The sequence below is a fragment of the Python bivittatus genome, unplaced genomic scaffold, assembly GCF_059951505.1.
Source record: "Python bivittatus isolate LINGU-HERP-01145 unplaced genomic scaffold, Pbiv_v1 ctg000850_np1212, whole genome shotgun sequence".
In the NCBI taxonomy this organism is placed as follows: Eukaryota; Metazoa; Chordata; class Lepidosauria; order Squamata; family Pythonidae; genus Python; species Python bivittatus.
Window position 1 is genome coordinate 43,505,430 of NW_028277112.1, and position 14,197 is coordinate 43,519,626.

At 38.9% G+C, this 14,197-nt stretch overlaps 1 protein-coding gene across 1 annotated transcript in view; it reads right to left on the minus strand.

Annotated features, from left to right (window-relative positions):
* Positions 1–7,565: 7,565 nt before the first annotated feature.
* Positions 7,566–14,197, minus strand: part of ERMP1 (endoplasmic reticulum metallopeptidase 1) — a 29,682-nt gene continuing 23,050 nt past the window's right edge. The window contains exons 12-15 of the mRNA XM_007428123.4: positions 13,655–13,857; positions 10,543–10,658; positions 9,932–10,098; positions 7,566–8,303 (exon numbers count right to left, since the gene is read on the minus strand). Coding sequence (XP_007428185.1) covers positions 8,139–8,303; positions 9,932–10,098; positions 10,543–10,658; positions 13,655–13,857 — 651 coding nt within the window. The 3' untranslated portion in view covers positions 7,566–8,138. The remainder of the gene's footprint in view (positions 8,304–9,931; positions 10,099–10,542; positions 10,659–13,654; positions 13,858–14,197) is intronic.

Here is a 14,197-nt window from a genome sequence, read left to right on the forward strand (position 1 = left end):
GACGATACTTTTTTCTAAAATCCTTACCCTAAAAACTGAAGGGCGTCTTATTCAAGGAAGTCAGCTGAGAATCGCGGTTGCAAAACTGCCAAACTTTGTTTCTGCAGAGAGGCTTCTTCCTATTGCTAGCCTCCAATTCCGAGTGAAATAGCTTGTCTCCCAAACAGACTTCCTCCAATCACGAGCCTGATGTAACTGACGTCAGCTGATGCTGAACAAACCAATTGGAGGAAGGCTGTTTGCAGAGAGAAGCTATCTGCAGTTTCACTGGTGCTTGAATGTAATCAGTTAAGCAAAAAAGCCTGGAAATAGAGCTGCAGAGAGACCATTTGGAGCTCCTCCCACCGAGTGTATCAGGTAAATGTTAACTAATTACTAAATAAAAATGTGTTCTGCACTATCTTTAAAATACTGATTTTTAAATTTTGGGCTAGAAAAGTGGGGGGCGTCTTGTACATGGGGGCGTCTTATTGTCGGAAAAATACGGTAGCCTAAGTAGGGAGCGTCTTCCTTTCAGCTAATTGCAGAACTGAGTACTGTATTGAAGAATTCCTGCAATTCAAAATCTTACTTGGCAGAGAACTGCCATTTTGAGATTGTACCAGCCAGTTACTGCAAGAAGCAAAAAATGGGTGTGCTCTCTTCCCACAAACCACTCTCATTCTCTGCCCTCGCTGGAAACAGCAACATCAGCAGCTTGAAATTTGAATTTAGGAGAGCTGAACATTCAGATACTTCTGTGACTTGCCTCTAACAATATCAATGAATCTTCAACGGAGTGAGAGCTGTTAATAATACATTGTACCTGGTGTTTCCTATGTTTTCCAATCCTTTTTTCGCCTTAAAAAAAGGCAAAACTAGTTTTGGTGGTATCTAATTCAGCATTTTTTCCCCTTCAGCATCTACTTTCTACTTTCTAATCTCAGGCCGCTCTGCTATAACCTGTTACAGAATGGATGTACTTTGTTACAGTACTTCTTGGAGATCTTGGGCTAAAACGAAGAGATAGTGGGCAGTTTTAAACCCTAAAAGAACATTGCACTTCTCTTATTTTTGCTCATAAAGCAACTATCTGGATTTCCTTCTATTCTTCACTCCTAAAAGAGGCCTCTCCTTCCTTCCATTTGTCATGCCCCGGTAGATTCTTTTCAACATTTGAAGCTCTCAATCCCCAAGTGTTCATTCTACCTTATTTCTCTCCCTTCCCAACCAATTTTCTTAAACCTGCTTCATCAGGTTCCCTTGATTCCTAACTGCACTCTTGATTCTTTTTTCTTAAACTGTTCTCACTTTGCTTCCAAACTCCTAGTGTGTTCACTGTTTTAATCTGCTACTGTTGTGACCCATGATGTTACTGTTCTTGGAATATATACCATGATCTGGCTGCCAAACCGAACCATCTCACTTCTTTACTTCCTTGACTTCTTTGCTGCCTCTGATACAGCTGATCACAGTTGCTGCAATATCATTCCCTTAATGTCTCAAGTTTCATGACACAGATCCCTGCTGTTTTTCTGCCAGTCTGCAACTTGAATTATTTAATGCTTCCATTGTTTATTATTTCTGTGCCTTCCATCTGTCTGTAGATGTCATCCCTTGCCCAATTCCATCATTGTCTCCTGTTCCCCAAAATAACTGGTCTTCTATATAGTTTTCCTCTCCACCAAATAAAACACAATCATCACTTTCCAAAACCAATTACCATAGATGGGCCTTTAATCTTCATTCCTGCATATAGTTTTCCTCTCCACCAAATAAAACACAATCATCACTTTCTCTCCAAAACCAATTACCATAGATGGGCCTTTAATCCTCATTCCTGCATTAAATACATGCAGCTATTTGTCCACATCCTTCCTTCCCCACGTGCCCTCTCCTCTTTTCTCTCTCTCTCTCTGTCTCTCTCTGTCTCTCTCTCTCACACACACACACACACGTTTTAGTTGCCATATATGTAGATGGTGCTGAAGATGTTATTTTTCAAGATAAATTGAAACAATGAGGCAAGAACTATTTAAGTTGCCAGGAATGATTTGTTTCTGTACCCAATACCTACTTCTCTTTTTTGCAAAAACCTAATCCAGCAGCTAAGAAAATATTTATCTGGAAACTGTTTCTTCACTAAAATAACAATGCAAATTAACTGTACATGTCTTACTTGTTCCTGTTTCTGAAATTGTGACACTCTCTGCTATCCCAAATGCAGCGCCCTGCAGATGAACTAGACTCCAAAGCTTCCAACCAGCATGATGACTGCCATTCAATTTGCCAGAAGGTTCCAAGTTTAGGAAGGCTACATTCGCTTACCTGGGAATAAGTTTCATTGAACTCAGTGGGACTTACTTCTGGGTAGGCATATATAGACTTGTATTGCTAATGCACTACTTTAGGACAGCAGGTGCAGGCTTCTAGAAGATTTACTCTTCAAAAGATATGTCATTGGTATAGCATACCTGAGAGAAAGCTAAACTAAAGGACCTCTCTATCTTGTCTATTACATGCATGGAACCTAAAACTATAGTTTAATCACAGTTTTACTAAAACTGTGTTTCTCAACCTTGGTGGCTTTAAGATGTGTGGACTTCAACTCCCAGAATTCCTCAGCCAGCATGCTGGAGAATTAACACATCCTAAATCCACCAAGGGAGAGTATTGGATGAATTCTAAGAATAGCTTCCTGGGACACATACACACACCCTGCATTGATTGTGTTGCTGTCTTGTGCCAATCCCTTGTGTTTGCAGACTTGACAGGTAGTTGTCAACTCATATGCAAAGCATCATCATCTAAGTAATATGCACGTCCCCAGCAGAGAAACCCTGAGCCTCAGATCCCAAGCTCCTAATATGGAGGCTTCAGGGGGTTAGTCCTGAATCACTTGGGGCACTGGCAAGGGTTGCAGGACTTCATAATTACCCTAAAACCTGAAGATGGAACATTCATTCTAATAGACCAGCTTTCTTTTAGGGAAGTTGTTTGCTGTTCATGATTATAGAAGGGAACCCTCTGGCCAATATACTTTGTACTCTGCCGGGCTTCCTGTGTAACTTCAGTAAGCATTTTTTCAAATTTCTATATTCTGTTGTATTCGACAGGTGACGAAGGGAGCATTGGCTCTGCAACAGATCTGACAGAAACAAGTTCAATTGTGGATGGAGACTGGACTATGGTGGATGAAAATTATTCCACCTTGAGTCTGACGCAGTCCGAATTGGAACCTATCTCTTTGGAGCTAGCCAGCAAAGGGCCACACAAATCACAAGTTCAGCTGCGGTAAATGAGCTTGGAGTTTGTATCATTGGGATTTTTTTGAGTGGTTCTTAGAAGATGGGGACCAAGGATAATTATCTTGTGAGAAAATTTAATGTTTCTCTTGCCTTAGAAAGTCATTTTGGGTCTTTTTGTAGGTACAGATAGTCCCCAGTTTAATGAGTTCCGTTCCCAAGATCTGTCCTTAAGTCAAATTTGTATGTAAGCTGAAACCACAGTATTATAATACTGTATATGTAGTATTGTGTAATTAAGTCGAATCATCATGTATTTCACTCAAATTTTGCTATAATAGGCTCTCTTCTTAACTATGGGTTGTAACCTGGCCATTCTTAACCTGGGGACTACCTGGATTTGCTTCATATTTTTATGGAAGCAGGATGCCTGGTGCATGATCATAGGCCTTATCCTTCAAGAATCTTCAGTAATCAAGTGTTTAGTCTAGCAGTCTTCAGAGGTTGATGGGGAGACATTGCAGAACATTAAGACAGGATTGCAGGCAGTAAGAAGATGGGCTTCTACCAAATTGTGAGTTTCATGAACCTCCTTTCACTTTAACATTGGCTAAATATTGGCTATTGGCTAAACTGAGCTCCTTTACTTGGAAGAGCAGTATTCAAAATAGAACCGCTAGCAAAAATTAATCCTTAATATTTAACCTCTTCAAGGAAGGAATTCTGTACGTCAGAATGTAATGTCTGGTATAATAGGACTCCACAATATATTAAGACCTATCATAACTAATCTGACTTCCTATTTAAATTATTGACATTTCATTCAGCCACAATAAAAGATATATCCTGAGTTAATCAATGTTGCTTTTCTTTCAAGCACAAAATGGTTATTGTTTTCCTGAAGTTTCTAACATGTTCTTGGATATTTTAGTGTTTCACAGCATGTATATACATCACACAGAGTTTAGAAACATAATACAATATAGCTTGATAAGTGTCTGTTGATTCTTAGTTTACAAAGTTCTCCAGTTAGGTTTCTTGGCAAATACAAACTATGTATGCACAAAAATATTTTTCAGAAGCCTACACTGAAGAATAATACTTTAAAAAGGAAAACATCAGTATCATTGCATTTTTCTTTGTAGAAAAAAAGTCTAATTATGCAGGAGATATTACATACAAGCCTAGTTATTCAGGGCCAAGATTTCAATAATCTCTTAGTAGAGGCTATGCACTGTATTGGTTTTTAGTATTTGGGTTTGAAAGTAAAGCAGTACTGTGAATTAAGGCCAAATGGCAAATTGGACAAATACACAATTCCACCACAACACCTGGACATCTGAATCTCCTGCTGACAGGTTAATCTACATTTCCATCCTACTGACAACTACGAGAGCAAAAGCACTTTTTGTCATCAAAAACACTAGTTCTACCACACATTATCAAGTGGGACATTATTCTAACATGTAAGTTTTGCATTTCTCTAATAGCTTATGAGTTACAATTATCCAATATACTCTAAGAAACTGAGTCAATATAAGTCACTGCTTATCTGATTTAGAATTACAAGTAATTTTTACATTGTCATGCCAAATATTAAAGCTTGAATGTTGAAAAAATATATCCCGTTGATCTATCACCTTTATTTAGAAGTAAATGTGAATAGAGCCCATATCAAATTAATTTTTGAATGATTATAAACTAGATGTTAATTCTACTGATCTTATCATGTTTATTACTTTCTTCCATACTCATGATTTAGTATCCTGTAATTTGATATCCTAGCAGAGCATTCCAGTCTGTATGAGTTCCAAGGAACAGCATAAGATACCACTGCAATTTAACTAGGTAATGAAGATGCTTCCACAACATTGCTTTCTACTTCAGATACGAATAGCAGCCTTCCTTAATCTGGCCTCCAGTACTATTGCAGCAACTCTCCTAAATTCCTGATAGCATGACCTCAAAGGCTGTAGATTATGCAAACTGAAGTCTAGCACATCTGGAAGGAGGGTTCAAGATTGAGGAAATCTGTGCGTGGTACATAGAAGAACATCTCTGAGATTTAGGGCCAGCTTTATATTTTCTAACACTGAGGAACAGTCCAGTTTACGATGATGTTGTTATTGCAATTTATATACAGCTTCATTTCTGGCGATTCTCAGTGTCTTACAGCATTAATATAAGATTAAAAACAAAAATTAATTACTAGAATTCTACTGATAGAATCCAGCGTCCACCATCTGGAGCTAGCATTATCTGACCCATTCCCAAATGCCTTTCTGAAGACCCTTCTAAAAGGAGTTTTTACAGCTCTCTGAAAGGGGTTATCTGGATATTCAGGGTAAGCTGTTCCAAAGAAGGGGACCGTCACTAACATGTCTCAAACCCCGGGTTGCTTGAAATTGGCATTTTCTAGATGATGGGACCCCCTTTCTCTCTTACTAGATAATCAGATTCAACCTGAATAAGGTGGACAGATTTCTAGGCCCTGAGTCACGTAGAGCTTTAAAAGCGGCAAACAGCACCTTGAACTGCACTCAGAAGCCAACTGGGAGCCAAAGCAGTTCCCAAAATGGTGGTTACATAGGTGAACCTCACTCTACCCATAACTACTCAAGCTGCTGCATTCTGTTCATCTTTTACCAGGGTTGCTCTAAGCAAGTCTTCTGTCACTTCACCAACTAGAGCTCTTTTAGTTTTTTGTTTGTTTGATGTATTCAGGTCAAGTTCCTGCAGTTTTCTTGACAAGATTTCAGAAGTGGTTTGCCATTGCCTGCTTCCTAGGGCTGAGAGAGAATGACTGGCCCAAGGTCATCCAGCTGGCTTCGTGCCTAAGGTGAGAGTAGAATTCACGGTCTCCTGGAATCTAGCCTGATGCCTTAACCACTACACCAAGCTGGTCTTGCAAGCTATCGTGTTAAAATTTATTATGTTTTCTAAAAACGTTTTTCTTAAATAGACTCACAGAGGAGAAAATACAATGAATCAAATGGCTGGGGTAGCTTCCATTTAATATTTTCTATAATGATTTAAATGGTATCTCCCAAAAATTCAAGAAACCTCTAATTAATAGGATCTGAAATTTCTATCCCAATTTCTATCCTTTCCTCCTCTCTTACCAAAATAATTTACTTTAAAACATACTTTCCATATGCCCTGAGGTTTCTAATCTTTGAACACTGTTCAGTTGTCTTGATACAGTGTAATAATAATAAATTTAGTGTATACAGTGTATAAAATAAAAAGTTTCTGTAATAATAAATATATATTAACAGAGCAACTATATAGCACAAAGAAGAATTAGATGTGGGTAATCTAACTTCTGTTCTACAGAACATGGAGGGAATGGCATTTACCATTTCCTTTTTTTACTTTGAATTCTTCATAAGAGCATTCTTTTCCTTATTTATTTATTTGTAAAATTTATACAGATAAGTCCTCACTTAATGACCATTCATTCAGCAATTGTTTGAAGTCACAATAGCGCTGAACGAATGATATTAGGGTTACGGCCATCGCAGCAGCCCGCAGTCATGTGATCAAAATTTGGGAGCTTGGCAGCCTGCCTGCATTTACAGCTGCAGGGGCACTTCAGCTCCACCCACCCACCAGTCTCCCCCCCATCTCTGCCCTTTTGGCTGCCCTGCACTCCACTACTCCTGCTGCCCTTCCTCTTCCTAGTCTTCAAGTCTACAGCAGCAAAGTTTGTAGTGAAGGTATTTGGGGGGGTTGGAGCTCTTTCTCCAAGAGTGAACCTTCTCCCCCTGGCCAGAGGGAAAGAGTGTCAAGCTATTCTGTAGCTCCTGGAGTGTCCTCTCCAGGACTTAGAAAAGTCTATGAAAGGACAAAAAAACCCAGTGCTTTTCTGCTGAGAGGCTTGTGCCACCTTTACAGTTCCTCTGGCTCAGTAGTTGTTTACTCTTATGTCTTTGGTAAAAACACTTTTTTTACACATAGACAAGAAATCAGTAATGCATCTTGATGTCCCCTGAGCTTTTCATAATTTTGTAGAAACTTGCAGCTTTCATTGGATTATGTATGACCCACTCATGAAAAATCAGATAAATAATAAAAATAATTGTTAGTAACCAATTCAGTAACTGTCACCAAAATACAAAATGTACATATATATGTGTGCAGGAGGCCCGAGTGGTGACTCGGTGCTTAGAAGTATAGTGCTAGATGCTTGCATTGGATGCATATGTTTCGCCCTCACACTGCTTGATTGCCATAGAGAAGTTAGCTAAATATGGACTTTGCTCTACTCTGGTCTAGTCAAGCAAAAGGATCCAGAAAAAGAAGGAAAAGCAGCAACGCCAGAACACACAAACTTAGGAATTCAGTGAGATTGGCCATCAAGTTCTTTGGCATTATATTTTAAAGAGCTTTGCTTACAGAGTGCATTCAAAATGAGTACAGTATCATTATTGCAGCAATTACCATTAACAGCTCCATATTCTCCATAATGGATAGTCTTAACAGTGTCTTAAGAAAACACTTCTTTAGTTTATTAGAACACATCAAAATATTAAGGACAAGGCAGCATTTGTGTTATTTAAAGACAGTAAGGTATGTTATATTGTGCTTGCAGTTCCTCCACTAAAGCCCCTTTTATTGCAAAATGCCAAGGAGGGCCATTCTAAAGCTACTTTCCAAAAGGCAGCTTTCATGTTCACCTAGTCAAACAGGTGAACTGGTTATTCAAGTGGAAGAAATAGGTGGGGGGTTTTTTGCATTAAAGAAATACAACAAATTTGTCCTTTTCCCCAAAGAGGACTTACAATACCACCATTCCTTCATAGCTTTTCTTTCTGTGAGTAATGCTATTTTTTCCACTTCACCCAAACTCCCTAATGAACAAAAGTGGCATCCAGCAATTTAGAGACAATTGACCTTCGCAGAATTTCTAGATTAAAAGATAAACTGGTCATAGGTAGAAGCCCAGCCTGAGGTATAGGTCCAGTTGGGAAATCTTTCCATTAAAGCACGTAACTGAGATGACTTTTGATCTTCTCCAAAGAAATAATGGGTAACTATAGCAAGGGTGACCATTCCTTTAGTGGATTTATCCGAACCCTAAAAATCAAAAAGAAGAAAAGCATATAAGCCCATGTCTGATTATTTGAATCCCATTCCTACTTAGCACTGTGTAATGGTAGAATTCAAAGCTTGCAAAATCTGGACCAAAGACCATATGCAGCTGAAGAAACCAAAGGAATGAAAGTTTTAAAGAATTCCATAGATGGTGACTGAAACATTGTTAAAGTGTCTGTTTCCAAAACAAAATCTGATTTAAACCTATAGCAAGCTTCATAAGCACAAATTCTGGCAAATAAAATTGAGGAAACAGATTAAATTCCTGAGCCTATGTTAATTAAAGCTTCTGGGGAATTGTTAAAGTGAATATATAAAAAATAAGAAAGAACGTCTTCCCAGTGCAACCAGGAGATGGACTGGTCCTTTTCAATTCTGTATCAAGGAGAAACACAACTATTACGTGTCTTGACTGCAACACATTCCGTGTGTGGCTGCCCTTGAAAAGTATCAGGAAATTGCAATGGGTGCAAAATGTGGTAGCTAGAAGTTTAAGTTACAGGGAACATACAATCCCCTTATTGAAAAATCTGCACTGTCTGCCACAATTTAAAGTGCTAATGTTGACATTTAAAGCCTTAGATGGTTTAGATTTTGCTATCTGAGGGAATCCTCCACCATTATGAAGGTCAGTAGGAAAGGGCTTTTTGAAGATCTTCCAGCAGCTAATATGCCAAACAGCGCCTTCCCCTGTGTACCTCCATCTCCCAAGAAAAGGGATAAGGAACATAAACTGGACAACTGAATCACTAATTTCTAAGCTACTAAGAACATTTACCAGACTATTCTTTAATAAGTATGCTCAAATCATAGAAGCGAAAAGTGAAATCAGAAGAAAAAGATAGGCTGTATGGAGGGCAAGTCAGTTTATGTACAGGAGGATGTAGAAGGCATTTTCTCTACATTAAATAATACTGAGGAAGCAGAACGCTAATTCAAACATTTAGAGCTGAACATCAAGATACTCTGTTGCTTTTGTTTTGCCAGTATGAGTCTACATCAAAATATAATTCAGATACTATATATCTAGATTAAAAAATTACTCCTACTTTTTGGAAGCAATATAAAAGCAATTATTTGGGATTTTGCAGTTATATACAAGGAGACTTCTCAAGAGCCACTCTCCAGTACTAGACAAATTCTGATTTTCCTTCTCTGGTTTACTTCAATCATGGTATCATTAATGGTACTTACATACTACCTTGTCTTTATCTAACAATACAACAATATCGGTAAGTCAATGACAGGTAATTTATACAATTTTAAGTGAGTATCTGGAAACACCACATGCGTTCAGTGAGTTTCAAGTAAGCAAATACAAGACTACAGATTAATTTATATCCACTGGTTTGATTTAATAGCAGGAACCTAATATTCATGTACAGCTTTGATTTAATTTATTCTTGACATGAAAGATGTAAAAACTTGTCATGTCAAGGACATCTCGAGAAAAGAAAATGCATATTCAAATTAATAGCATTAGAAGGCAATTGTGTGTTATCTTCAAAAGATGAAGATGAATCAGCAACTGTTCCCAAAAGGCAAACCATTTAACAGAGTAGGAGATGGAGTTCTAAGAAATGAATGTGATGCTTATGGAATAAACTCACCTTCAGCATTATCCAGAAGCGCCAGGGCACAGCCTGGAGCCCATGTGAATAATATACAAAGTAGTCTCCATTTCTGTTATTAACAGTAGGAGTTCCATCTCCAAGAGACCAGGTGGACAGTGTTGAACCTTGATGTAGTCGAAGATATAATGCCATGTGACTTGGACCTGAAGCATATGATAAAGATTTCTACATGAATTCAGAAGAAAGGATGGTGGAGCTGCCACATTTTTTTTCAATCTAAAGCAAACTTTTTATATACACCAACTGTTTATTTAGTTTTCCTAATAACCTGGAAAGGATATTTTCCCAATATCCTGATTAATTTGCAAACTATACTTCTAAAAGCACCCAGGAAATTTTTAATACTGTACACCTTAAAGACTGGCACATTTCTCATAGCATAATTTATCACAGTCAAGAATTTGTTCAGGTACACTATAACGTGCATGTTTTATCTGTGATATCTGCATTCACACTGATTGGCTATCTCTGAGAACTTGGACTGAATGCCCCTGAGGTTTAGATAATTCACCTTAGCTAGCTACTTGCTAAGTTCAAACAAACCCCTACTAAAACTCAAGGCAAAGAATGATGAGATGTTCACCCACCTATTACTTCAAAGGTTAGCTTTGTAGAATCCAATAGTGTTTGCTCTTTGGAAAGAAGCTGAAAGCGAATAGGATTTTTGGGGGTAATTGCTGGAGCAGGAAGATACCATGATTTCCTATTTAAGAAAGGGATTTTTAAAAAATTATCAATGTAATTCACCATAAGAATCCTTTAAAATATTTCAAATTACTGTTTCATGCTAATTTTGTTTGACAAAAATTTTTGTACAATATGGCTGAGTATATCAGAGCCTAAAATGCCACTGAATATGCAAAAATGTTATAGGCCTATATGCAAAGGAATTCAAAACGATTAGCCTTTTTTATCTTAATATAAAAATAAAAATATACAGTACTGTGCAAAAGTTTTAGGGAGGTGTGAAAAAATGTTGTAAAGTAAGAATGCTTTCAAAACTATATATTGTAATTGTTTATGTTTATCAACTTACAAAATGCAAAGTGAGCGAACAGAAGAAAAATCTAAATCAAATCAATATTTGGTGTGACTACCCTTTGCCTTCAAAACAGCATCAGTTCTTACACTTGCACACTTTGTACACTTGCACAAAGTCAGGGATCTTGTAGGATTAGGTGTATGATTAACCAATTATACCAAGCAGGTGCTAATTATCATCAATTTCATATGTAGGTTGAAACACAGTCATTAACTGAAACAGAAACAGCTGTGTAGGTGTGATGGACTGGAATGGAGGAAGGGGGGTGAAAACGGTGCTCTCGTCTCCAGAGCAACGCTCTGGAGATAAGCGGAGAAAGCTGGCGCATCCCTAAACATTCCAGAAGATAGTAGAGAGTTGTGCCTGGGAACTACTGGTCAGTCTGAAAAGATTCTGTAAATAAGCGCTAGCTAATAAACCTTGCTGATTGAACCTACACGGTCTCCAGGAGTTCCTTGGGCTAGGCCTGACAGTAGGAGGCTTAAAACTGGGTGAGGAACAGCCAAACTCTGCTACTAAGCTGAGGTTCTGGAAGGCAGTTTCATGTCACATAGCAAGACTGAGTGCAGCAACCAGACACAAGGTAGTGATACTGCATCAGCAAGGTCTCTCCCAGGCAAAAATTTCAAAGCAGACTGGGGTTTCAAGATGTGCTGTTTAAGCTCTTTTGAAGAAGCACAGAGAAACAGGCAACGCTGAGGACCATATATGCAGTGGTCAGCCAAGGAAACTTAATGCAGCAGATGGAAGACACATCATCCTTCCGTCCCTTCGACATCGGAAGATGTCCAGCAGTGCCATCAGCACAGAACTGGTGGAAGCCAGTGGGACCCAGGTACACCCATCTACTGTCTGGAGAAGTCTGGCCAGAAGTGGTCTTCATGGAAGAATTGTGGCCGAAAAGCCATACCTCTGATGTGGAAACAAGGCTAAGCGACTCAACTATGCACGAAAACATAGGAACTGGGGTGCAGAAAAATGGGAGCAGATGCTCTGGACTGATGAGTCAAAATTTGAAATCTTTGGCTGTAGCAGGAGGCAGTTTGTTCACCGAAGGGCTGGAGAGTGGTACAATAATGTGTGTCTGCAGGCAACAGTGAAGCATGGTGGAGGTTCCTTGCAAGTTTGGGGCTGCATTTCTGCAAATGGAGTTGGAGATTTTGGTCAGGTGTCCTCAGCGCTGAGAAATACAGGCAGATACTTGTCCATCATGCCATACCATCAGGGAGGCGTGTGATTGGCCCCAAATTTATTCTGCAGCAGGACAATGACCCCAAACATACAGCCAATGTCATTAAGAACTATCTTCAGCGTCAAGAAGAACAAGGAGTCCTGGAAGTGATGGTTTGGCCCCCAAAGAGCCCTGATCTCAGCATCATCGAGTCTGTCTGGGATTACATGAAGAGACAGAAGGATTTGAGGCAGCTTACCTCCACAGGAGATCTGTGGTTAGTTCTCCAAGATGTTTGGAACAACCTACCTGCCGAGTTCCTTCAAAAACTGTGTGCAAGTGTACCTAGAATTGATCCTGTTTTGAAGGCAAAGGGTGGTCACGCCAAATATTGATTTGATTTGGATTTCTCTTCTGTTCGCTCACTTTGCATTTTGTAAATTGATAAACATAAACAATTACAATATATATTTTTGAAAGCATTCTTACTTTACAGCATTTTTTCACACCTGCCTACTTAGTACAGTACTGTATATCTGGCAAAGTAGACTTTGTCAGAATAAAAAAAAAAAAAAACTTATCACATCCCCAGAAAAAAATGACAAAAAGGTCAAAGTTTTGCTCAAAGCTGAAAACTTTCACAAAGCAGAATGACAAGCAGAAGAGGCGCTATCGCACTGGGTCAGGAATATCCAGACCTACTGCAGCTCTGATAGTATTACTGAAAGATGAGGCCAAGCCCATCCAGAAAACATTAGGATTCATTAGGACTTTTTAAACATTTTAAACTTAAATAGAAAAGGGAGCAAAAACAAAAAACAAAAAACCCAGCTTCCAAATAGCCAGAGTACTGTTGCATGGCACTGAGGACTTTTTTTTTTTGGTGCCTTCGAGTCAGCGTTGACTCCTGGCGACTGCCTGGACAGGTCCCTGCAGTTTTCTTAGCAAGATTTCAGAAGTGGTTTGCCATTGCCTGCTTTCTAAGGCTGAGAGAGAGTGACTGGCCCAAGGTCACCCAGCTGGCTTTGTGCTTCAGGCAGGACTAGAGCTCACGGTTTCCTGGTTTCTAGATTGGTGCCTTCATGCTAAAGACCTATTTTACTTCTCAAGATTAAAGAAACTAAAATAAAAACCCTTTCTTCTCCATACAGGAAGTTTTAGAAAGCCCCATCAGTCCAGCAAAGGATAGGAAGAGAGAAAAATGTCACTTCTCCTATCTTTCAAAGTTCTCACATATGCAAATCCCTTCAAGCCCCAAACCGCATCATAAGACTCTTTCCAGTCTGACTGTGGCTTTGAGCTGAAGCGACCCTTTGTTAGGGGCACTGCAATATTTTGCAATTGGTCTCCTTCTCTGGGTATTGGCTTAAAATGCAACAAGTTTACTGATTCACTTGAAAAGACCAGTTTTTGAAAAGTACAGTATTACATCAATTGATACTTCTATTAAAAACTAAATGGTTCATTAGGTGAGGTTACAACCAACCGAAATAAGTAGTCCACGGGTAAGACCCAAGGAAATCCACAGAGGGGGGATCCTTCCTCACACTTGGCTGTAATAGAGTCATTGAGCTCAGGTAGGTAGGGCATAACATGTGATATTCCACTGTAGTCCAGCCCGTTTATCCATATTCCAGAATCACTTTTTTCCAAGTGACCATCCAGGCTATGAAATCGTCTGTTTAAGTGCTGGAAAAATGACAAAACAAGAAGTTGCTAAGGGTTTGCCTGCTGTCCACGAAGCAGATAAAAAATAGCTTGCTGGGGCACAGGGCGTCCTTTCTTCATGAATGTCTATTAAATGCAAAAATATCATGATATAATTACCCCAATCATGCTTGCACTATTTTGCTATCAACTATGTGCAAGTTTTACAAGCTGCGAAAACAAACTTTGCAACAGTGAGAGTTACCTTGAGGAACTTATGTGCCAAGAAAAAGGTGTTAGTAGCTCTTTATGTACGTCATGATGGAAGTTATGATGCAAAAAAATATGAGTTCATGTTTCAGTATTTACAAGGGCAGAGCCT